The 25,070-nt window shown below is 47.2% G+C and overlaps 1 protein-coding gene across 3 annotated transcripts in view; it reads left to right on the forward strand.

The window, feature by feature from the left end:
• The window catches only part of Tpx2 (TPX2 microtubule nucleation factor), a 52,335-nt gene extending 43,986 nt beyond the window's left edge, over positions 1 to 8,349 (forward strand). For 2 of the 3 annotated variants that reach the window (XM_048348963.1, XM_048348962.1), the window contains exons 14-17: positions 4,103 to 4,249; positions 5,439 to 5,550; positions 6,412 to 6,599; positions 7,880 to 8,349. In XM_048348963.1, coding sequence (XP_048204920.1) covers positions 4,103 to 4,249; positions 5,439 to 5,550; positions 6,412 to 6,599; positions 7,880 to 7,990 — 558 coding nt within the window. In that variant the 3' untranslated portion in view covers positions 7,991 to 8,349. The remainder of the gene's footprint in view (positions 1 to 4,102; positions 4,250 to 5,438; positions 5,551 to 6,411; positions 6,600 to 7,879) is intronic. The other variant, XM_048348964.1, reaches the window with a different exon arrangement.
• The last annotated feature ends 16,721 nt before the right edge of the window (positions 8,350 to 25,070 follow it).

Here is a 25,070-nt window from a genome sequence, read left to right on the forward strand (position 1 = left end):
TTATCTCTTCTTTAATCTTTGTGATCTCTCCCCTCCTAGTTGTTTTAGATTCTGTCATTTCTTGTTTCTCCAGTTGTTTTAGTTTCATCGTGAGGTTATTCACCTGCTCTGCTTCCATTCTTTTAATGTGGGTGCTGAGTGCAATGATCTTGCCCCTCAGTACTGCCTTAGCTGTGTCCCGTAGGTTTCTTTGTGATGTGTTTTCTTTGTCATTGTGGCTTATGAATTCGTTGATTTCATCTTTAATTTGGTCTGTGGCCCAAGTGTTGGATAGCAGCGTGGGGTTTAGCCTCCAAGAGTGTGTATAGCCTCTGTGGTATCCTTTGTTGTTGAGGGTTACCTTTAATCCACTGTGATCAGATATAATACATGGGATGACGTCAATACTTTTGTATTTGCTGAGGTTCTTTGTGTGGGCTATGACGTGGTCTATTTTGGAATATGATCCATGGGCTGCTGAAAAGAAGGTGTATTGGGTCTCTATAGGGTGGAAGGTTCTAGTTCTATATAGGTCTGTTAGATCCATTTGGGAAATGGTGTTATTTAGGTCCTCAGCTCCCTTACTAATTCTCTGGGTGTTGGATCTGTCTCTTGGAGAGAGAGAGGAGTATTAAAGTCACCCACTATGATTGTGTTTGCGTCTATCTTGTTCTGTAATTCTGTGAGAATTTGCTTGACATATGTAGGGCCTCTTTTGTTCGGTGAGTATACATTTATCACCGTGATTTCTTGATTCTGGATTTTTCCTTGTATTAATATGTAGTGTACTTCCTTGTCTTTTTGAGTTGACTTTAATGAGAAGTCCAGCTTGTCTGAAATCAGAATGGCTACACCTGCCGTTTTGGTGGGTGCATTGGCTTGGTAGATCTTGCTCCATCCTTTCATTCGAAGCCTGTTTTTGTCCCTTGCTGTAAGGTGGGTCTCTTGTAGACAGCAGATGTCAACTTTTTGTTTGCAAATCCATTCTGCCAGTCTGCTCCTCTTTATTGGGGAGTTTAAACCATTTATATTTAAAGAGATCAAGGATAAGGGTGTTTTTTCTCCTTCCATTTTCTTGTTGGGCTGTTTTTCCTCTTTTTTTTTTTCTTGTCTTTAGTGAGCTGGTCTTTCTGCTGGACTTTGGCTATTGAAGTTTCTTTCTGATTCTGTCTGTGTGTGTCTTTTACGATCTCTGTTGGGTGGGGTTCCCCTCTTAAAATTCGCTGTAGGGCTGGTTTTTTATTCACATACTCCTTTAGCTCCTCTTTGGTGTGGCAAGATCTGGTTTTCCCTTCGAATGTGAACTCCAATTTCGCTGGATATTTGATCCGAGGTTGCAAATTGTTATTCTGAAGTACTTGGATGGTGTTCTTCCTCTCACTTCGAGCTTGGTAAGTTTGTGTGGATAAGTCGGATGTTATTCGAATCCTCTTCCCATTGAAGAAAGTTTCCTTCTTCGCTTTGGCTGAATTCAGAATTTGCTCTTTAATCTTGAGGTCTGTAGTCTTGAATATTATGTGCCTTGGGGTGGTTTTCCTGGGGTCTGGCCTGCCAGGTGTCCTATAGGCTTCGGTTACCTGGATGGGGTCCCCTGTGAGATTGGGGAAGTTTTCTGCAATAACTTTATTGAGAACATGATGAAGCCCTCTGCTCTGGTATTCGGCTCCTTCTTCTATTCCAGTTATTCGCAGATTATATCTCTTGTCTTTGTCCATTAGTTCCTGGATTAGTCTTCCCTGAAGCTTCACCTTTTCTTGGAGTGTGGTCATTTTCTGGTTGTTGTCGGCTGCTTCATCATCCAGGCGAGAGATTCTGGATTCTATATGGTCCACTCTTTGTGTTATGGTTTCAATTGCGGAGTTTATGGATGTCAGAGAGCTATTTATCGTTATCATATCAGCTCTGATCGTGGAAATTTCTTCCTTTAAAGAGTTGTATTTTAAATCTATTTTTTCATGCATTTCAATTCTCAGGATGTGGAGATTTTCTTTAAAGGAGGCTTTCATTGTATCCATTTTTGCTTCCATTTCTTTCTTGGCTTCCTGGGTGTCCTTCCAGATTTCCACTCTAAACTCCTGGAATTGTTTTCTGATTTCATTTCTGACACTTTCGATCATTCCTGTTAACATGGCCTCATTTTTTTTTTTAGTCTCCATCTCCTCTTCAGTCGTGCTGCTTTTTGGAGCTGGCGAGTTGGCTTGCCCTTTAATGAACTGAGTTATGTTTCTTTGTGATTTGCGCATCTGGAGATCTGTGTAGGTCTTCCCTCCCTCCTGTGTAGGCGTGTCTACGGCAGCAGGTGCTGTCGCTGTGGCCCCGCCCACCAGTGCAGGGTACGCCTACCAGAGCGGGCGCTGTCGCCGGGGGCCCGCCCTCCTGTGCGCTGTGCGTCCACTACAACAGGCACTTTAGCGGGATATGCCTCCCAGAGCGAGCCCTGGGTTGTTGGGTTGTGTTTGCGCCCTCCCGCGAGTCCGTTGGGGGGGGGCGGTATGTGTGGGGCCCAGTGGGATCGGCTGTCCGGGTGTGGGTTAGCACCCTCAGACCTTGCCTCCGCTGCGAGGGGGGGGACGTGATCAGGCCCAGGTGTCCCTGCTGGGCTGGTATTGCCCACCAGCACCTGTGATTTTAGTTGTAAGAGTCTGCGAGGTTCAGGCGCCTCAGGTGGGGCTTGCACTGCCGGCCATCCCCCGGCCCCTGTTGGGAAGGGGGCGGGGCCGGTTCTGCCAGTTCAGGAACCTGTGGGGCCTTGGGGCTGCTCCGCCCTTCCCCTGCTAAACTGGCTTCCTAGCGCCTGATGGGAGCTCCCCGCCTGATTTGGGGGTTCTTTGTTCCCTTGGGGTGGGGAGGGGGAGGGAGGGAGATCTAGCTTCTTTGTAGGGCTTGGGTCTCTGATAGCTGGTCTCCCGTTGGGGGAGGGGATAATGGGGGACTCACTGTTACTGCTTTGTGTGTGTGTCCCGCGCAGCCATTGGTCCTTCAGGGGTTGGCTAAGTGTCGTGGTGGCTTCTCCGGTTCCCTCTTTCTGCCGCGCTGGGTTCCCTTGTCCAAACCCGGTGTGGACCCGAACTTCTCGTCGCTGCCGGTGTGGGTCTTGGTTCGCACCCTCCCTTGTGTCCGTGGGGTCTCCCGCTATCTGAATTCTGCGCTCCTGGCAGCCTGTCTGCCGATCGCCGGGTTCCCTTTTCCCAGCCTGGCCCTGTTTAGGCCAAGGTCCGCTGGTGGGGGGAGGGTGCCCTGGAGATTCTCCGGCTCCGTGTAGGTTTTCAGTTCTTCTTTTTTGCTCCTTTTTGTTTTCCTGCGTTTCTCCACTGCTTCTGGCTGCTGGTTTTGCTGGGTTCTTGATGGGGTGTTGGGTGTTGGAGTTCCCAGCTCGCTATTCAGTTGGAGCGAGTCAGGGTGCCTCCCTATTCTGTCGGCGCCATCTTTCTCCCCAAGTGTTTTCATTTATTTACAAAAAGGAGCATGATACTATTCTCTGATCCGTCAAGTTGAACTTTTCTTTTTTCTTTTTTGGTCGTGGGGCTTAAACTTTGGGCCTGTGAGCTGTACCTGAGCTCTTCAGCTCAAGGCTAACGCTCTACCATTTGATAAGAGTCTCATGGACTTTCCTACCTGGGCTGGCTTTGAACCATGATCCTCAGATCTCAGCCTCCTGAGTAGCTAGGATTACAGGTAAGACCTGCAGGCGGCTCAAATTGTACTTTCATCTACATTTGCAGATAGTAGCAGATAGTGCTTTTTTGTTTTGTTTTTGTTTTTGAGATTGTGTCTGTCTTGGCAGCCTGAGGGCTGATCACAGACTTTGGAATCTGTGTGAGTGCTAGGATTACACTTCCCTGGTATTGTGCTAGGTGAGAGTTCTTTTTTTTTTTTTTTTTTTTTTGGCCAGTCCTGGGCCTTGGACCCAGGGCCTGAGCACTGTCCCTGGCTTCTTCCCGCTCAAGGCTAGCACTCCGCCACTTGAGCCACAGCGCCGCTTCTGGCCGTTTTCTGTATATGTGGTGCTGGGGAATCGAACCTAGGGCCTCGTGTATCCGAGGCAGGCACTCTTGCCACTAGGCTATATCCCCAGCCCTAGGTGAGAGTTCTTTATCTTAAGTCTCATTTTATTTTTTATTAGGTGCCCAAGTTTAAGGCACTTCCCTTGCCTCATTTTGATACTGTTAACCTGCCAGAGAAAAAGGTAAAGAATGTGACCCAAACGGAACCTTTCGTCTTGGAGACTGACCGAAGAGGTGCTCAGAAGGAAGAGATGTGGAAACACCAGGTGGGAGATGGGAAAGTAGCCAAGTGTATGTTGGTTATGTGGTTGGTTGTCTGTCACTCAGTCAGGCAGACTACTGAAAGTATCTAGGCTGACATACTTGGTTATAGTAGTATATGCTTAGCTAAGAGGAGTCAGCGCATTTTTCTGTAAGGGTCTAGATAGTAAATATTCTAAGTTTTCTAGGTTACATGTGGCCTCAGGGCTGTGTGTGTGTGTGTGTGTGCGCGCGCGCGCGCACGTGCGCGTCTGTGCATGTGTACATGTATGACATGCACATGTAGTTATAATAAATCATCTATCTTTTTTTTTTTTGCTGGTCCTGGGGCTTGAACTCAGGCCCTGGGCACTTTCCTAAGCCTCTGTGCTCAAGGCTAGCACTCTACCACTTGAGCCACAGCACAACTTCTGGCTTTTTCTGTTTATGTGGCACTGAGAAATCAAACCCAGGGCTTCATGCATGTTAGGTAAGCACTCCACCACTAAGCCACATTCCCAGCCTTCAGCTTTTTTTGAGTAGTTTATTGGAGATAAAAGTCCCATGGGGACTTTTCTGCCCAGGCTGGGCTTCAAACTTTGATCTTCAGATCTTAGCCTCCTGAGTAGCTAAGATTATACATGTTAGCCACTGGCACCCAGCCTATCTTTTTTTTTTTTTTAATTCCAGTACAGGGGCTTAAACTTAGAACCTTGAGCCCTTGTTTAATTTTCTTTTGGCCAGTCCTGGGCCTTGGACTCGGCCTGAGCACTGTCCCTGGCTTCATTTTGCTCAAGACTAGCACTCTGCCACTTTGAGGCATAGCACCACTTCTGGCCATTTTCTATATATGTGGTGCTGGGGAATTGAACCCAGGGATTCATGTATACAAGGCAAGCACTCTTGCCACTAGGCCATATTCCCAGCCCCCTTGTTTAATTTTTTTCTCTACCATTTGAACCACGTCTCCAGTCTGGATTTTTGGTGGTTATTTGGAGATAGAGTCTCTTGGGCTTTTCTGCCTATACTGGCTTTTGACTGCAGTCTTCCATGTCTCCACCTCCTGAGTAGCTAGGATTACAGGTCTGAGCCATTGGCAATCGACTCATCCGCTGTCTTTAATGAGAAAACAATTCAGAAACATTAGAACTTGAATTATTGCTGTGGTAGTCATGAGAATTTATGTACTTGCCTGACTGACTTTCTTCTCAACAGCTGGAGGAAGAACTGAAACAGCAGAAAGAAGCAGCTTGTTTCAAGGCTCGTCCAAACACTGTCACCTCCCAGGAACCCTTTGTTCCCAAGAAAGAGAAAAGATCTGTTGCTGGTAGTATTCTATACACTATTAGAGGATTGTGGTGAATTGTCAGAATTTCAGGGGAATACTGGACTCAAGTGCCAGGGCAATGCTGTGCCAACCAGACATGCTAACTAGAGGATGGTAGCTTTTTTTCCCTACACCCACCCAGTCTTTTGCTTTTGTTGGGCCCTTATAACTTCCTTTGAATGTAGAAAGTATTGGTTCCAGCTTGGTGGTAGAAGCAGCTGCCATTTCAACAAGTTACACATTTTTCCCACCCAAAGTTAGAGAGAGAGGCCCCAAAACATCTTTTCTGCAGATCATCCTGAAGCAAGCCATAGATGTAAAGCATTGGATTTGTTAAGCATTGGTTAGTGTATTGGGAAATAGAATTTCTTCTACATCTGTCTTTAAGCCACCTTGTAGTTTTGAGCAAGCTGCTTTACTTCTATGGGTGTTGCTGCCTTCCCACTTATACTAGATGATTTCCAGAGGCCCTTCCAACTTTTAAAATTCCAGGACATGTTACAGGTGATTTACTCAACCTAAATTACTCAGGCTTTTGCTTGTTGCTTTGGTGTGCCAGTCCTAGGGGCTTGAACTCAGGGCTAGGCACTGTCCTTGAGCCTTTTTGCACCAGCTCCACTTCCCGCACTTTTTTGTGGCTACTTGGAGATAAGAGTCTCATGGACTTTCCTGCCTGGGCTAGCTTTGAACTGTTTTCCTCAGATCTCAGCTTCCTGAGTAGCTAGGATTACAAATGTGGCCATGCTCAGGCTTTTGTTGTTGTCTATGTCTCTGCCACTTGTCTCAGTCCTGTTGGGGGGAAAGGGATGTTAGGTTTATGCACGTACTGTCAGTGCACCAATATTCTCTCTCTGTGCTTAGAGGGCCTTTCTGGTTCTCTAGTTCAGGAACCTTTTCAGCTTGCCACTGAGAAGCGAGCCAAGGAGCGGCAGGAACTGGAAAAGAGAATGGCTGAGGCAGAAGCCCAGAAAATCCAGCAGTTGGAAGAGGCCAGGCAACAGGAAGAAGAGCAGAAGAAGGAGGAGCTGGCCAGGCTACGGAAAGAACTGGTAATTGGCCAACATGCATAGTGACTAACCCAGATTGTCTCTGGTTTTCTGTTTTATTTCTGCTGTGCCAGACTCTAATGCATGCAAAGTAAGCGCTGTTATCACTGAGCTCCATCCCCAATCTTTTCTGATTTTTTTTGTTTTTTCTTCAATGTTTGGTCCCTATTAAGAAACCTTTCTAAGAGAATTTTTAGAGTAAGCCAGTGGCAGTATTTTAAAGCACAAATGATGCCAGTGCAACCGATCTGGCCCAATTTAAACAAAAGGAATAGATGGGACATGTCTTCTCCAGCAGCCTTTCCTGTTTACTTCCTCTTTATTGTTGGGTTTTGGTTTAGTCCATGTTTTTGGTGAATACTAAGAATCTGCCAGGGGCTGGGGATATGGCCTAGTGGTAGAGTACTTGCCTCGTATACATGAAGCCCTGGGTTCGATTCCTCAGCACCACATATATAGAAAAAGCCAGAGTGGGCACTGTGGCTTAAGAGGTAGAGTGTTAGCCTTGAGCAAAAAGAAGCCAGGGACAGTGTTCAGGCTCTGAGTCCCAAGTCCCCACCCTGGCAAAAAAAAAAAAAAGAATCTGCCGACCAGGTGCCAGTGGTTCACACCTGTAATCCTACCTACTTGAAGCTGAAATCTGATCCTCAGAAATCTGAGGATCGCGGCTTGAAGCCAGTTCCAGCAGGAAAAGCCTTGAGACTCATATCTCTAATTAATCACCAGAAACAAGTGGAACTGTGGCTAAAGTGCTAGCCTTGAGCAAAAGAGCTCAGGGACAGCGCCTAGGCCCTGCTTTCAAGCTCCACAACTGACACCTCCCCCCCCCCTCAAAAAAAAAATCTGCCTAGGCACTGTCCCTTCAGCTTTCTCACTCAAGAAGGCTGGTAACTCTACCATTTAAGTGTTGAGCCACTGCTCTACTGTTTTTAATTTTACTTTTCCTTTTTTTGGCTGGTTAATTAGACATAAGTCTCCACCTTTTTTTTTTTTTTGCCAGTCCTGAGCCTTGAACTCAGGGCCTGAGCACTGTCCCTGGCTTCTTTTTGCTCAAAGCTAGCACTCTGCCACTCTAGCCACAGTGCCCACTCTGGCCTTTTCTATACATACGTGGTGCTGAGGAATCGAACCTAGGGCTTTTCATGTATACGAGGGGAGCGCTCTTGCCATTAGGCCATATTCCCAGCCCTAAACATTTTTAAAGAAAATGAAGAGCAGCTATAAGCATACTTCTCTCCCATCATATCCCTGTCCATGGTAACATTGATTTCCTTACTCTGCAGGTGCACAAGGCAAATCCAATACGCAAGTACCAGGCTCTGGAGGTGAAGTCAAGTGACCAGCCTCTGACTGTGCCCGTGTCTCCTAAGTTTTCCACTCGATTTCACTGCTAAGGCCAGCTGTGAGCTTACGGATACCATGTGACAACAGACACTGCTTTTACATCACACCAGGCATGGAGAAAACGTCTCCAGACTTCGACCCATTTCTGACAGAGCATCCCTAAGAGCTGTGAACGTCGATTTGCTGAAAAGTGGTTTTTGTGCATTTTTGAGGCTAATAATGAGACTCAATCCATCTATGCCTCAGTCAGACTTGTTGTAGTTATGTCCTTTAAACATCACTTGACTCAATATAATCTTAACTAGTATTTCAAGTCTCTGTGTCAGCACAGTGCAATTCTGTTTCCTCTTATCCCTTTCCTTTTTTATATTTGTATTTTACTTAGGAAATAAACGTAGTTAAGTCCTGCGATAGGATTTAAGTAATGGTTTTACTGAGGAACAGACTGTTCTCTTTTCTGCACAAAGTAGCTAAGGAGCCCTGTGCTGTGGAGAACTCCTTCTGCACAATGTGGAAGAATATTACGTGGACTCAAGTTGCCATTTGGCAGGCTTTGGGCAGAGCCGCTGTGAAGGCACATTCTTTGTAGGTGCCAATAATAACAGAATGGTGCAGCATACATCTGAGATCTGGCTCAGAATAAATACGTTTTTGTCTTCCCATCTCTGCTTTTGTTAGTTGGTGCTTTTGAATCTGTCAAGCCCCCTTTAGAAATCTTTTTTTTTTCCTTTTAATTTGGTCGTGGGTTTTGAACTCAGAGCCTGGACACTGCCCTTGAGTTCTTCTGAGTTCTTCCGCTCAAGGCTAGTGCTTTACCACTTTGAGCCACAGCTCCACTGCAGGGTTCTGGTGGTAAATTGGAGATAAGAGTCTCATGGCTTTTGCTGCCCAGGCTGGCTTTGAACTACAATCCTCAGTTCTCAGCCTCCTGAGTAGCCAGGATTACATGCATAAGCCACCAGCACCTGGCAAGAAATGATATCTTTTTGGAGAAGTTAGTAACTTGAAAGATGTGTCTAGAAACTTTCAATCCCTAGGATCAAGACTTACTAGTCTTGTGAGTTCATTTTTAGTAATTATGGAGGACATGCAGATATCACTCCAAACAGAGGTCGGGCCCTGGCAGTCCTTGTACTGTGAGAAATCTCATTCAGTTCTAGTGCATGTATTTTTGTTGTAGATTCTTGAAGCTTTTCTTTCTTTTCTGGCCACCTCCTCTCGGCCCCCCACTGCTCCACTTCTGATTGTTGTATGGGTCCCTCCTGTGTAGGTTTTCCTCTCCACTTGTGTCAGCACTTCTCTTAACTGTTCACAGAGGCTCTTCCATTTACATCTGGCATCATTTTCTCATATGTCTTTTCTGCTTTTTATTGCTCAGGGTGGGACAGTAAATTCAGCCCTCAAAATGAGGGTTGATTTTTCATCATTTCTTTTTAGCACAATCTTTTGTGTAGTGTTGAGCTCTCTCATACTGGACTCCTCATACACCCTCCTGTTTTCCCCAGAAATTCAGACTTCTGCTTTTAGTTTACACAGAAGTTCATATTCTTTATCCCTTTAGCCATATCCTTTCCACATTCAGACATTACTTAGGAATTTTCCTAAGCAAAGAAAATAACCCAAGATAAAAATGTACTGAGTTCTGTTAAGAAATCTGGCTGCCACTTGGGGAATTTTGTGACATTCTTAATACATGTGTACATGCAAATTGTTGGAATTTTCAGTTTCTGGGAAGGACACTTTTCAGAGTGGTTTTTACTTGGTACTGTTTTCCATTGCTAATACTTGTGCACAAATTCATGTAAGATTATTATACTCTCTTAGCTTGGTGGATTGTTTTGTCCTCAGTAGGGCTTGGTTGATATTCAGATTGCTCATTTTTTTGTTTTTGTTTTTTACTGGTTATTTGTCATGGAGTTTTGTCCCTAAAAAGTAGAGCTGGAGTGGTGGACAGACTGCAGTTGTATTAATAGATGAGACACGGATGCACATCATTATAGAGCCAATGAGATGACTCAGTAATGTGAGACAGTGCTGTGGGAATTTATGAATTTTCTTTAGAAGTGAACTTGGAGTTCATTAAGAATGCTTTTGTTTGATAGTTTGTTGGTGGTTGCAGGACTTGAACTCAGAACCTGTGTGCTGTCCCTGGGCTCTTGCTCAAAGCTGGTACCTTGTACAGCTCTACTTGGAGTTGTTTTTTGTTTTGTTTTGTTTTTTTCTTTGTCAATCACGGGGCAGGCTTGGACTCAGGGCCTGAGCTGTATCGGAGCTCTTTTGCTCAAAACTAGCACTCTACTACTTTGAGCAACAGTGCCTTTCCTGGGTTTTTTTGGTAGTTAATTGGAGATAAGAGTCTCACAGACTTTCCTTCCCAGGCTGGCTTTGTACCACAATCCTCAGATCCCAGCCTCCTGAGTGGCTAGGAATACAGGTGTGTGCTACTGGCACCTGGCTTCCACTTGCAGTTTTTGAGTGATTAATTGGAGATAAGAGTTCTAGGGGAACTTTTCTGTCTAGGCTGGCTTTGAACCATGACTCAGATCTCAGCCTTCTGAGTAGCTATATTACAGGCGTGAGCTACTGGCACCTGGCTCTTTTTTTTTTTTTTTTAAAGTAAAAGTTGCAAAAATTGTATTGCTACCCTAGAAATAATTAAAGTATAGACTGTCTAAAAACATATATGTGTCTTTTTTTACCCACTGCTCCTACTGGCTACGTATAACCCATCATTTGCAATTGTATATTTTTCCAGGATTTTTTTATGTGCATAGACATTTTTTCCCTTTTTAAAAAATAAGTTTGGGGGCTGGGGATATGGCCTAGTGGCAAGAGTGCCTGCCTCATATACATGAGGCCCTGGGTTCGATTCCCCAGCACCACATATACAGAAAATGGCCAGAAGTGGTGCTGTGGCTCAAGTGGCAGAGTGCTAGCCTTGAGCGGGAAGAAGCCAGGGACAGTGCTCAGGCCCTGAGTCCAAGGCCCAGGACTGGCAAAAAATAAATAAATAAATAAATAAGTTTGGGGGCTGGGAATGTGGTTAAGTGATTGAGTGCTTGCCTAGCAAACATGAGGCCCTGGGTTTGATTCCTTGGCACCACATAAACAAAAAAAAAAAAATGTAATTAATTAAAAAAAAAAAAAGAAGTGTAGCTCAAGTGGTAGAGCACCAGCTGTGAGCAAGAAAGCTAAGAGAGAGTGTAAGGCTTTGAGTTTAAGTCTCCAGCATTCACACACACACACTTATTTATGACATTTGCATTAAAAATTAAGGATATATATTCAAATGGTTTAACATTCAAAAACAGAAAAGAAAAGAGGGGCTGAGAATATGGCCTAGTGGAAAAGTGCTCGTCTCATATACGTGAAGCCCTGGGTTCGATCCCTCAGCACCACATAGAAAAAGCCCGAAGTGGCGTTGTGGCTCAAGTGGCAGAGTGCTAGCCTTGAGCAAAAAGAAGTCAGGGACAGTGCTCAAGGCCTGAGTGCAAGGCCCAGGACTGGCAAAAAACAAAACAAAACAAAGGACAGCGCTCAGCCCCCGAGTTCAAGCCCCAGACTGGCAAAAATAACTGTCCCAGTTGCCCTCCTCAGATAGGAGTGTTTTTCCCTTACAGTTTCTGCACATACATGCTCCTACTCCCCCTGCCTTCATTTCTGTACGCAAGTCCTATGGTATTTTGTACCCTCTTTGCTTTTTGTTTGTTTGTTTAAATGATGTAGTTGGACCCTACCTGGAGTGTGTTCTTAGGCCGGAAGCCTCTGGTGACATGAAGTGACCTTGTATTGTGTGCTGAGCTAGTGACTGAAGCCCTGCGACGCAAGTGCAGGTTGGTCACCTCTGATTGCTCACTCCTGCCTGTGTACTTGATTATTATGCATGTTTGAGATAAGTTGCAGTATTGCTTTTTCTTCGATTCCTGCTTAGAAGTTTCACAGAATCTCAACTGCTGGGGAAGTTCCTCAGTGCTGAGCATAGCAGTTAAACTGGTCAACATCCTGAGTCCTGAGCTGCCATCTGCCTTGCAGCCTGCTGAGATATTCAGTTTAGACAACATATAAAGTTTCCTCGAGACGGGACAAACCCAGGCCTATGGAAAGAGCAGGGAGGTTACAGTGTGTGGTGTTCTGAGCAGTGACGAAGGCGTAACCAGGGAACTGACATGTTTGCTCCAATGCCAAGAATTCCAGGACAATTTGTTATCTAGCTAAAGCCAGTGTGTTAGCTTTAGAAAAGAACCTGGGAAGACAAAAAGCATAGTTTCCCTTGCTTTCTTACATACCTTCTGTTTCCTAATACTGTAGGAAAGACTGCTGATGTTGGATGTGTCTGATGCTATTCTTCATCTTGTATAAGAATAAAAGGCTGGGTTCAGGCCAAGATGGGCTTAAGTGCTAAAGGTATTCATTTTTAGAATGGGTTTCACAAGTGATGACATTTCACTCTGAGAAATTATACTTGAGAAGACAGGTTAATGGTTTTTATCAGGAGAGCAGGATTTCTCCTAACTAAACCTGGCCTGAAGGCATCAATTTTCCTTCTTAAGAAAGTTTTGTTGGAATTATTGGGCAGAAGAAATGCAACATTTGTCTGATCTAGAGACCTATGTAATTCTGAGAATACCATTCTAGGATATTATAGACAGATGGGTAAGCCTGTTAAGGAAGTGTGGCTCAAGTGGTAGGACACCAGCCTTGAGTGAAAAAGCTAAGGGACAATTCCCAAGCCCTGAGTTCGTGCCTCAGTCCCAGCAAACATACACACACACACACACACACACACACACAGTCCCAGCAAACACACACACACACACACACACACACACACACACACGCCAAATGCCCAGCTTGTTTGGGCACCGATAGTATTCTTGGCCTTTCAGGTGGGAGAAGTAGACTTTGGAAGGCTAAAATACTTTGTTAAGCATAATATGAAAAGCAGTTCAGGATTGCATCATTTATTTTTCATGTAGGGTCTCATGTATTTGCTCTGGGCTGGCCTCAGACCATTGTCTTTCTGCCTCCCTTGTGGCTGGGCTTACAGACCTGCCCCATTACACCAAGTTTACTGATTGAAATGGACTCTCACTGGCTTTTTGCCTGGACTGGTCTTGAACTGTGATCCTCCTGATCTCTACCCCCCATATGTAGCTGGGATTATAGACATGGGCCATCACATTCACTGATCTGGTGTTTTCATAGGTGAAACTTTTGCCTGTATTATATATTGTACAGGTTTTCTGTGTGTGTGTGTGTGTGTGTGTGTGTGTGTGTGTGTGTGTGTGTGTTGTCCCTGATTTTTTTTTCACTTAGCATAGTAGTATCACAGTTTTGCTGTATTATTACATACTTTGTAAATAGCAATTTTAAGAGCAATATGCTATTCTTTTCTGAGTTTGCTTTTTCCCCTGTGAAAATTCCTATTTTACAAAGCATTTTTCTGGGCTCTTCATAGGACAGAATTGTCTGCGTCTGCTTCCTCCTAGTGTGTCATGTCTGTATCTGAACTGTAAATAGCTGCCTTCTAACCACTTACCATCTTTATAATATAAGCTCCAAAGGAAATACAAGCTACTCTTAAGAGCATAATCAGCAACATTATTCCAGCATGCATACTTGCAAAGTGGGAAGATCCTTTTGGCTGGTGTGATGTCAGCATTACTAGTGCTCAGGCCCAGCAAAAAAGATGTATTGAGACTTAGCAAAGCATATGAGGATAATTCTAGTCACTGACTGGAAAAAGTATTCCAGAACTGGAGGCATGGCTCAAGTGGTAGTGTGCCAGCCATAAGAGAGTGTGAGGGACTTGAGTTCAAGCCCAGTGCCAGTTTAAAAAAAGAAAGAACAATATCCCCCTTTCAAGGCCTTAATTTCCATCTGTCAAGAAAGATTGAGGTTTGGAATATGGCCTAGTGGTAAAGTGCTCACCTTGTAAACATGAAGCCCTGGGTTCGATTCCTCAGCACCACATTTATAGAAAAAGCCAGAAGTGGCTCTGTGGCTCAAGTGGTAGAATACTAGCCTTGGGTAAAAAGAAACCACAGACAGTGCTCAGGCCCTGAGTTCAAGCCCCAGGACTGGCAAAAAAAGAAAAGAAAGATTGAACCAGAACAATTAATAAGGCTTTTTTTTTTTTTTCAGATTTGGGAGTGGGCAGCTTGTTTAAGCCCCACCCATTGGCCAAACTTTCTTATTTATATTTCTTCTACAAGCCAGCTGCAGAAGTGAAGGCATGGTTCAAGTGCTAGAGCACTAGCCTTGAGCAAAATAGCTAAGGGAGAGCATGAGGCCTTGTGTTCAAGTTCCAGTACTGACACACACACACACACACACACACACACACACACACACGTGTTGTATAGCCTGCTACTCAGTTGCTGCAAGAGTTGCCTCTCCTTTTTTTTTCCCACATGAGACCAGTGTGCTGTCTTGTTGAGACTTTCCAAGGGTTGTTCTGGAAACGGAAATCTAGACCAGATCCCTCCAGGGGACTAATCCCTGAATGATATCCTAGGGGACGGACACACACACACACACACACACACACACACACACACACACACACAGTTTAAACCTTGGAACTGCTTAAAGACTGCACAGAACATTCAATTCTTGCAGACTACCACGAGTTCCCCTCCCCCATTCATGATGTGATTTTTTTTTTTTTTCCTTAGAAGCAATCTTTCACTTGTTGGAGGTAGTTTATGGATGCCACAGTAGAAGGGATACCCTTTTCTAGTTCTTTCCAGGGCAATTCAGTTTTTACAGTGTTGGTGGTCAAGGAAAATCTGGATTTTTTTTAAAGGTAGTACTGAGAATAGAACTCAGGGCTTTGAAGCTTGCTAAGAATGTGCTCTACCACTTGAGCGACGGCCCCCACCCTGGGTTGCATTTGTATACTTGGCAGTGAATCCTAGATTGGGAGTTAGGAGAGCTGTTCTGGCTCTGTGGCCTTGAACATGACATTTGAATTTTCTGGGTCTCAGTCTCGTGGTAGTAGAAGTTAGATCAGTTTCCAGGAAGGATTCTTCCTTCAGCTGGGTGCAAGAGAGTTTCCCCTGGCTTTACCGTGACCTTAAGGCATTGTGGGCAGCCATGGTGAGTATTATTCACCCCTGCTGGCTGCTGTGGCTTAATGTGACCATTCTTGAGTCCCTATTAATCGTCAGTGGGTATGTGTCACCAGCTGTTGCCAGAAGCCCCTGCTGTTTACTCACGGCTAACAACCTGACAGGAGAGGGGTAACAGCTGCTAGTTAACAGCCAACTGAAAGGAACAAGGAGCTGTCTTTGTATGAAAGGAGGCTCCTGGGAGTTTGTGCAGGCCAGAGAAGCTGGGGATGGATTTGTGTTGAGCCTGTAGAAATCTCATTCCCACTTGTTGGTTGATGTTGGCACTGTAGGCCTCACTGGGTTGGAAATGATCTCCTGTTTGGGGGCTTTTTAAATTTTATTTTTAATTTGCACATGGGCCTTTTCCTCCGGCTTACAGTTTGTGTACCAGCAATAGAACACGACGACTGGAAGCCACACAGCAAGTGGCTAGTCAGGAAGTGGTCATGGGTGACCTTTATGTGCATCGCTTTCCCTGAAGTGTTCGCTGTACTGATGCTGCTCTGACAGAGTGTATCTGTTTTCCTGTTGTCCTCTCTCACTGACCACATGGAATGAGCAGGAACAGGAAACCTCGTTACATCCTGGGCTGGGATTGTATTCTGAAACAGAGGTCCTCACGGTGGTCTATGCACCTCATCCCGAGCATCACCCAGAGCCAGGAATGGAAATTCCCCACCCTTCCCTGGACCTAAGGAGGCTGGACCTCAGGGCTCAGCAACGTGTGTTGGTTTTGCTTAGTTTTTTTTTTTTTTTTTTAATGCTGGTCCTGAGGCTTGAATTTAGGGCCTGGGCTCTGTCCCTAGATTTCTGTGCTCAAGACTAGAGCTCTACCACTTAAGCCACAGCTCCACTTCTGACTTTGGGCTTGTTGATGGTTACTTGGAGATAAGAGTCTCACAGACTTTCCGGCCGGGGCTGACTTTTAAACTGTGATCCTCAGATCTCAGCCTCCTGAGCAACTAGAATTACAGGAATGAGCCACAGGCACCGGTTCAGCAGTGTGTTTTAACAGCCATCCAGGGGCTTGCATACCCAGGTGTGAGGATCTCAGTGCCACGAGAGGCCAGGGAGCCAGTGGCTGCTCCCTCCTTGTGACCCTCGACATGCAGGCCAATCAAGAGCCTCTCTAAGGAGAGCACTTTCCTTTTTGGCCCAGTACATGGGTGTTTGTGTGGTGTCTCTGCTGCTGAGTTTGTGCGATAGGATTTTCTTCTCAGCTGGGACTCCTTGCCTGGGATAAAAGATGGAAAGACGAATACTTTTCCATATATCCTTCCAGCAAGTCTCAGGACAAATGAGGAAACAGGTTCAGAGTTACTTACCCAAAGTCACATTGCTAGAAGTGGCACAGTCAGAATTTGAACCCAGGTCTGTCTGCCAACTCCCCTTCCTACCCCAGCAGCTTGCATCTATGGAGCTGAATGAACCAACTCTAGGGGACCAGTATCCCCAGGAGCTCTTGGAGAGTAGGGGCCCAGATCTTTTTGAGTGTGAGTTAGAGCCCTCTTTGCACTTTCGTTGTTGTTGTTGGTTGTGGGGTTTGAACTCAGGGCCTGGGTGCTGTCCCTGAGATCTTCAGCTCAAGGCTAGTGCTCTACCACTTTGAGCCACAGTGCCACTTCTGATTTTCTGGTGGTTAATTGGAGATAAGAGCCTCATAGCTTTTCCTGCCTAGGCTGGCTTTGAACCAAGATCCTCAGATCTCAGCTTCCTGAGTAGCTAGGATGAAAGGTGTGAGCCACCAGGGCCCTAGCTCTCTTTGCACTCTTGCGGGGTGGGGGTCGGGGGGGACTCCCAGCTAAGCTTTGTAGAGGCTTCCAGAAAGGTCCTCTCCTGGCTTTCACCTGCCATCGGCCCAGCAGGCCTCTCAGAGTGTGCGGATGCTTAGTTCCTGTCAGGGATGAGGCAGCTGCCAGGTAGCAAAGATGCCAGATGGTCTACAGCCAGGAACTTCCCCAGCCCCCTCCTCTTTTTTTGTGTGTGCGTGTGCATGTGCGTGTGCGTGTGTGCGCACGTGTGCATGCGTGTGCATGTGTGTGTGTGCTAGTCTTGGGGCTTGAACTCAGGGCCTGGGCACTGTCCTTGAGCCTCTGTGTGCTCAATGCTAGCACTCTACCACTTGAGCCACAGCACCACTTCTGGCTTTTTCTGTTTATGTGGTACTAAGGAATTGAACTCAGGGCTTCATGCATGCCAGGCAAGCACTGTAGCACTGAGCCACATTCCCAGGCCTCCTCATTCTTTTATTTGGATGCTCTTCACTATCCTAGGCAGGGCCCCCTCCTCCCAGCAGCGTCTCAGAGTTTGTTATGCATCATCTCATTCTTATGGTCACCCAGTTCAGCAAATGGACACAGAGTTTTATAAATAGCACAATGGCAGGCCAGGAGCTGTCTGTCCTGTGCAGCGGGACAGAACATGCATTCCCGCTTCTTGAACCATTTCCTGGGATCATGTCCCAGGATTGACTTCTAGTGCAAATTGTACTCCTAGAGTCAAATTGTTCCCCACTCCTGTGTCTGTGCTCCTTCTCAGTCTTGCTTCTTTCCGTGTTTCACCCCGCTGTGTCTTGTGTTTCTGCCTCCGTGTGAGGGTGCTTCTAAGTCTGTTCCTGGGACACTTCCTGTTCTTGGAACAGCTGCACCAGCCTGGGGTACCCTCCTGCTACTTGATCTCCTAGCTAGGTATCCAGTGGCTGTGGGCAATTTTCAGATGACCTTGTTCCTCTGACGTCATTGGGTAGCTATTTTTAGCTTTGCTGTTTATGCTGCACAAGTTGGACAGGGGTGGGGGAGAAGGAGGAGTAAAAGAAGGACCCAGCTTAGCTTTCTGTTGTTGCAGGGCTGTATCAAAGTTAGGAGCATTCGCTCTTCCGCGTTTACAGAACACCTACGGAATGTCAGGATGACATAGCTCAACATTCTTCACTTGTACATGTGTTTCACTGGGCATTGTTTTGGGGTGTAGAACAGAAATTAAGCCAGATAACTGGGGTAAAATTCTGTACTCACCCTGTACCTCTGACGCCTCAGGTAACTTCCCTCTAGGTGCTTAGGATACAGAGTTGAGTGAGATCTGGCATCTGCATGCATAGTCTCCAATCTTGGAGCACATCAGAAGGAACACCTTCCATGTATGTGTACCATTTTCTCCTTATGGGAGCTGGTTAGAAATTGTTAAAAATATCAGCAGTCCATGTCCACCCCCAGATGCTCTGCTTTCACTGGTCCGCGTTCAGGAGGGGCTAGAATTTCATGTGTTATGAAAGGGTTTCATAACTGTGAGGGTTTCTAGTATTCATATGGGCTGAGAAGCAGGGCCCCGAGCTGTAGGGCCATGTGGTCCTCGAAGCTCCCCCTGGCTGTGATGGTGTGACGAGACTGGCTTCTCAAAGCTGGGCCTCTCTGAGGGCTCTTGTGATATATTCCAATGGATGGGCTTGGCAGCTCTCAGATGGGTTTGCCTACAAAACCACCTGAAATGCCTGTCATAAAGACAGATTCTACGGGCTGGGAATATGGCCTAGTGGCAAGAGTGCTTGCCTCCTATACATGAAGCTCTGGGTTCAATTGCTCAGCATCACATATGTAGAAAATGGCCAGAAGTGGTGCTGTGGCTCAAGTGGCAGAGTGCTAGCCTCAAGCAAAAAGAAGCCAGGGACAGTGCTCAGGCCCTGAGTTCAAGGCACAGGACAAGCAAAAAAAAAAAAAAGAGAGAGAGAGAGAGAGAGAGAGAGAGAGAGAGAGACAGATTCTAGCCAGATGGTGGCTTGCATCTGTAATCCTAGCTGCTCAGAAGGCTGAGATCTGAGGATCACAGTTCAAAGCCAGCCCATGCAGGAAAGTTCGTGTGACTTTTATCTCCAATTAGCTACCAAAAAAAGGCTGGAAGTGGAGCTGTGGCTCAAGTGGTAGAGTGCTAGCTTTGAGCAAAATAAGCTCAGGGACAGCCAGGTACTAGTTAACTAGTTAGCTACTCAGGAAGCTAAGATCTGAGGATTGTGGTTAAAAGCCATCCACAACAGGAAACTCCATAAGACTTTCCCCTCAACAAGCTAGAAGTGGAACTGTGGCTCAAGTGGTAGGGCACTATCCTTCAGCACAAAAGCTTAGGCCCAGTGCCCAGACCTTGATTTTAAGCAAGCAAACACACAGTGCAGGGCAATACTCAGTCCCACAGTTCAAGCCCCAGGACTAGCATACACAAACAAAGATGGGAATCCTAAGGCCCTGTTCCATGGAGCTCTGGTTTTAAACCAAATGGGTACTTAAGCACCGAGAAATCCCAAGGGAGCTGAAATATGACTCTCTGAGAGAGAAACCATGCATCTGGCCAAGAAGTCATCCCTGACCATCAATCCCAAAGGCTGCTTCCAAGGTGATTTACATTTCATCACTCTTCCCATTTCCTGCCTTGGTCTGGGTCCACGTTCATACTGTTTTGACTTATAACATGTTTTAAGTTATTAGGGGTCATTTTTTAATTGGAAAATCTAGAATAAGAGTGAAAATAAGCTCCATTCCTATACCTGTTAAAATGTGTCTATATCTCTCCAGATGTCTCTATGAATATCTTGAATAACAAGGTGGTTCTACTCTATGGATGATTTTCTTGTATGTGTACCAGTCCTGGGGCTTGAATTTAGGGTCTGGGTGCTGTCTCTTGAGCTTTTTGCTCAAGGCTAGCACTCTACTACGTGAGCCACAGCTCCACTTCTGGCTTTTTCATAGTTAATTGGAGATAAGAGTCTCACAGACTTTCCTCTCCTGGGATATCTTTGAACCACCATTCTTATATCTCGGTCTCCTGAGTCGCTAGGATTACATAGGTGTGAGCCTCTGGCACTCAACTTTACGGCATTTTTATTAGCTTGCACTAATTATACACTATGTGGTGATTCTAATGATCAGTTCATCCTTGGTGCAGCGTAGAGCCTTCAGTATATAATCCTAGCCATAAAGTCTTATAATTCAGGTACAGGACAGTGGTTGATGGGGCTTCTGGAGAAACTGGCATCTCAGCTGTTACAAGGATGCCAACAGGTTTCTTCCTACCAGCCTTGCAGCAAGAACAGGATCTTCTACAGAGACCAAGCCTTACATAGGGTTTTTTCCAGAGGCCTGGGAGCTATTGCCTGGAGCTACTGCCAAGGCTCTGAGCTCAGAAGCCCAAGGTAGGAGAGGGCAAGAGACCTCAGACTACCAACTTCCCTGAGAGGCTTTAAAACTAGGAGCAGAATGGAGAGTTGGCTGCTCTCTTCTGGAGGCAAAAAGGTTGTTGCTCAACTCCTTAGATTTTTCCATCACAGCAGAGCAGGGAAAGGGTCAGGCGGGAATGTCTCCTCTGAGCAGGTCCTTTTAAAGCCTCTTGGCTAGACTGGTTTCCTCCTAAGAGCCAAACAAGCAGTGCCCAGTAGACTTAACCCCTCTACTCCCAACAAATTCACCCAGAGATAGAAGGGCCTGGGAGCCCGGGCTCCTGGAAGGCAGAGCCACCCAGGGCAAAAGGCCTAAGGAGCCGTGAACGCTGGCTGGAGAAACCTTCCCCCTGGCCTTGTTAAATCCAACAGGCATAATTGCATCCTGCTGACCTTAATTCCCCTGGCTGGGTTTAATTGGTCCTGGCATTGCCCCACTTCCGGTCCTGTCCCTGTAGAGGCGAGGAGGGTGCCTGCACAGCTGGTGTGGGGTGGGGAAGCCCCTTCGCAAGGGTGGGCAGGGGCGCTGGCAACCCCCAGCTGGGTGGGTGGAGATTTCCCTGGGCCCCACCCCGGTGCCTCCAAGGGAGATTTGAGAAGAAGCTTGGGGACTCCCTGCAACAGCTGGCTGGAGCAGGCAATCCCGAGGATCGGAACCAGGCCAGCCTCCTGTCCCAGCAGAAGGGACTGCCACAGAGGGGACAGGAATAGCTGGGGCCTCTCACCAAGGCTTCCACCGCATGACCGAGCCCCCTGGCTGCAAAGCACTAGGCCAAGCGCGACTCCCAGCCACCCTGTCCTTGAGTGGAAGGTCAGAGGGTAGAGCGGATGTGAGCTAAGTAAGCCTTGGGTTTGTTAGATGGTGCCAATCTCAACTTTGTGACGTGGCCCTGTGACTCAGTTTTCTTGCCGCATCTGTAAAATGGGATGGAATTGCTGACATTCCCACAGGATGACCTGTGCGTTCCTGAACCACTCTAAATGCTTTGTTTACCTTCCCCAAACAGCCACGGAAGGCACGTGGCGACCACACAGACCCGTGCATTTGAATCTGTGTAGATTAAAGCCACTTACTAAGTTTTGTGACTTGGGGGACAAGCCACTTACCCTCTCGGAGCATCCATCTTTGTGGAGTTGTGGTTCAAGTGGTGGAGCACCAGTCTTGAGCAACAACAACAACAACAACAACAACAAAAAGCCAAGCAAGCTAGGGGGTCAGTGGTTCATGCTTGTCATCCTAGCTACTCAGGAGGCTGAGATCTGAGGGTCAAGGTTCAAAGTCAGCCTGGGCAGGAAAGTCTGTGGGACTCATCTCTAATTAACCACCAAAAAGCCTGTAGCGGAGCAGCACTCAATGACTGACTACTGATAACCACGGTGGCAGCCACAGACGGCAGCAGGGGAGCAGGGGTAAAGCAAGGCTCTAAACTCCAGGCTGGAGCCTGGCGGCCACTCAGACATTACTCATCAAATGCTGATTGACAGTCATGCTCGGTACTGGGGATACATGTGAGTGAGCATCATGTGCCCAGCCCTTCAACCCACGATGGGATCAGCCTGGGGCACTGAAGGGGTGGGCATGCCCAACATTTCCAGAAAGCCCCAATTATAGGCCAGGACAGGAACCGTTTCACCCTGGAGAATACTGATATCCATAGGGTGGGGGCGGGGTGGGTAGCCAGCAGGGAGAAGGAGACAAAGTACGTCCTGGGAAATTTTAGTGAGGAAAGAATACTTTGAAGAAGTACATTTCTGACTCAACTCCATGATGTGTGTGTGTGTGTGTGTGTGTGTGTGTGTGTGTGTGTGTGTGTGTGTGTGTGTGTTTTAGTGCAGGGAAAATAAACCACAGGCCTCATGCCTGGGCTAAGCAAGTGCTCTAAAACTGAGCTCCACCTCCAGCCCTCCCTTCTTTGCTGACTTTAGGTACGCTACCCATTCCTTTAACTCTCCTCATCCAGAAAATGGGTGAGCACAGCTCACAGCGATTACCCGGACAATGTGTGAAGACAAGCTGGATAAAGCCAATGGTGGGCGCTCAGTGACTGGCAGCGGCTACCCTTAGGAGAGACGAGGGCTGGGGCCCAGCTCAGGTAACTCCTAAGCCAGGAGATGTGGGGCAGATTATTCAACCTGGCCTCAGTTTCCCTCTATAATTGTACTTGCCTCAAAGAATGATCTACACAGAGCCAAGTCATTGCACATGGTAAGTGTTACCATGCAGGCACCTGGAAGAGGCAGGCCGTCCACTAGACTGAAAAGAGAAATGGAAGAGAGGAGGGCCAGGCTGCCCACACAGTCCAGACTGGAACAGGATCTCCGACTCTGGTTTTACTATCTTGTATCAAGTTCCTTGCTTCTGAGCTGGGTGTTGGTGCCTCACACCTGTGAGCCTAGCTACTCAGGAGGCTGAAATCTGAGGATCATGGTTCAAAGCTAACCTGGGCAGGAAAGGCTATGAAATTCTTATCCCCAACAGGCTATATGGAAAACGCTGGGAGTGGCGCTGTGGAAAGATCAGGGACAGTGGCCAGGCCCTGAGTTTAAGCCCCATGATACACACACACACACACACACACACACACACACACACACACACACACACTTCTGAAAATTAAAATAGGCTCAGGTTAGGTGGGTGGGTGGGGTTTGAATGGAAGGGAAAGCTGGGTGAAGACAGTGATGAGATTGAAAACCCATTGAAATCATTTTAAGGAGAAGGGTGGGAGAGAGTGATAAGGGCGTGATGTTGATCAGGATACATTGTTTACATGTGTGGAAATGTCGCAATGAACCCCCCTTATATGCTGACATACTCTAATAAAAACCTTGCATTTTCTTTTTGGGGGGGGGAGTTATTCCTTTCAGAACATAATGATTTACATAGTTTCTAGTCCACGTGAGAAGGTGGGAGGGGCTGGGCTTGGTGGGGCCGCATCTGGAATCCAAGCTACTTGGGGGCTGGGGATATAGCCTAGTGGCAAGAGTGCCTGCCTCGGATACACGAGGCCCTAGGTTCGATTCCCCAGCACCACATATACAAAAAACGGCCAGAAGCGGCGCTGTGGCTCAAGTGGCAGAGTGCTAGCCTTGAGCGGGAAGAAGCCAGGGACAGTGCTCAGGCCCTGAGTCCAAGGCCCAGGACTGGCCAAAAAAAAAAAAAAAAAGAAAGAAACAAGCTACTTGGGAAGCCAAAGGATCACAATTTCAAGGCTAGCCCAGGCAAAGACAAATACAAAACCAAAGGGCTGAGGGTATGAGCACCTGAGGTCCTGGCTTCAGCCCCCAGTACCCTCAACCCCAACAAAGTAAAGCCTCCATAATGACATCTCCCTCCTCCTGTCCCCAGTTTCTTGCTTGTCCTAAAGAAAATTCAGTTCTTGGGCTGGGGATATGGCCTAGTGGCAAGAGTGCTTGCCTCGTATACATGAGGCCCCGGGTTCAATTCCCCAGCACCACATATATAGAAAATGGCCAGAAGTGGCGCTGTGGCTCAAGTGGCAGAGTGCTAGCCTTGAGCAAAAAGAAGCCTGGGACAGTGCTCAGGCCCTGAGTCCAAGCCCCCCAGGACTGGCAAAAAAAAAAAAAAATTTCAGTTCTTTTCTCCCAGTACCAGGGTTTGAATTCAGGGCCTCATGCTTGCTTACTTAGTGTGCTTGCTTGGCTAGCACCTTCCTGATTATTGAGAAGAACAGGTATGAGCCACTGACACGCGAATCAATTTTTTTTTTTTTTTTGGCCAGTCCTGGGGCTTGAACTCAGGGCCTGAGCACTGTCTCTGGCTTCTTTTTGCTCAAGGCTAGCACTCTATGGCTTGAGCCACAGCGCCACTTCCAGCTTTTTCTGTACATGTGGTGCCAAGGACATGAACTCAGGGCTTCAGGTATACAAAGCAAGCACTCAGTACCAGTAGGCCATATTCCCAGCCCTTATATCAAATTCGTCTCTGTGTAAACAAATTCCACGTCATCCTCTTCCCCTGTTGCACACATGGTAACATCCTCTCCATGCTGTTGGCTGGCTTTGCTTTTTCTCCCCTCCACCTGGGAAGTTGTTTCACCCTTCATCACCTTCTCTGTTCTCACTCCTCCGTCCTCCCTCACTCCCTCCTCCACGGCAGGGCAGTCGCTGTTTCCTCGGGTGCTGGAGAGAATAGTGATAGGATGGTTGGCCACAGTGGGAGCCTGAGCCCAGATGAGCACGGCCCTGGCACGTGCACAGGGAAAGCTCACTGAAGGGAGGCCCCTCGGGGCAGGGCACTCCCCAGCCCATCTCGGCTGAGCACCTGCAGCTTTGCAAAGATTCCACCAGCCCCTGCTTCCAGGCAGCCCGTCAGCTCGGCCCAAGGAAGGAGCTGCGGGCATCTGACAGGCACTTAGCCTCTGTGACCCCAGGGGCCTGAGAAATACAGATTTGTTTTTTTTCCAAAGCAAGTATTTCCAGGCCCGAGGCAATTTCTTACCCTAAGGTGGTCCAAGTAGGTCCGGATACCAGAAGCACAGAGCTGGGCAGTGGGGTCCAGGTGGTTATCCTGGGCCTGCGTGGCTCTCCCCGGTTCTGGGGAGCCCCAGGGGCTGTGGCATGCTACCGAGGAGCCTGGGCAGAATCTCGCCCTTCTGCACCGCCCGAAAGCCTCTCTTCCTTCCAAGGACCCTCTCTGATCCTGTCCAGGTTGGGGGTTCTGGAGAAGGCCCAGGGAAAGGGCTGCCCCCTTTTCTTTTCCTGCTGGTCCTCACACCATGTTACCCCCAGTCAGGCCGTGGGAAGAATGCCGTGTCCTCTGAACGGGGGCCAAGAGTGACAGGTGGTGGCAGC

Source organism: Perognathus longimembris, chromosome 6 (assembly GCF_023159225.1).
Source record: "Perognathus longimembris pacificus isolate PPM17 chromosome 6, ASM2315922v1, whole genome shotgun sequence".
Lineage (NCBI taxonomy): Eukaryota > Metazoa > Chordata > Mammalia > Rodentia > Heteromyidae > Perognathus > Perognathus longimembris.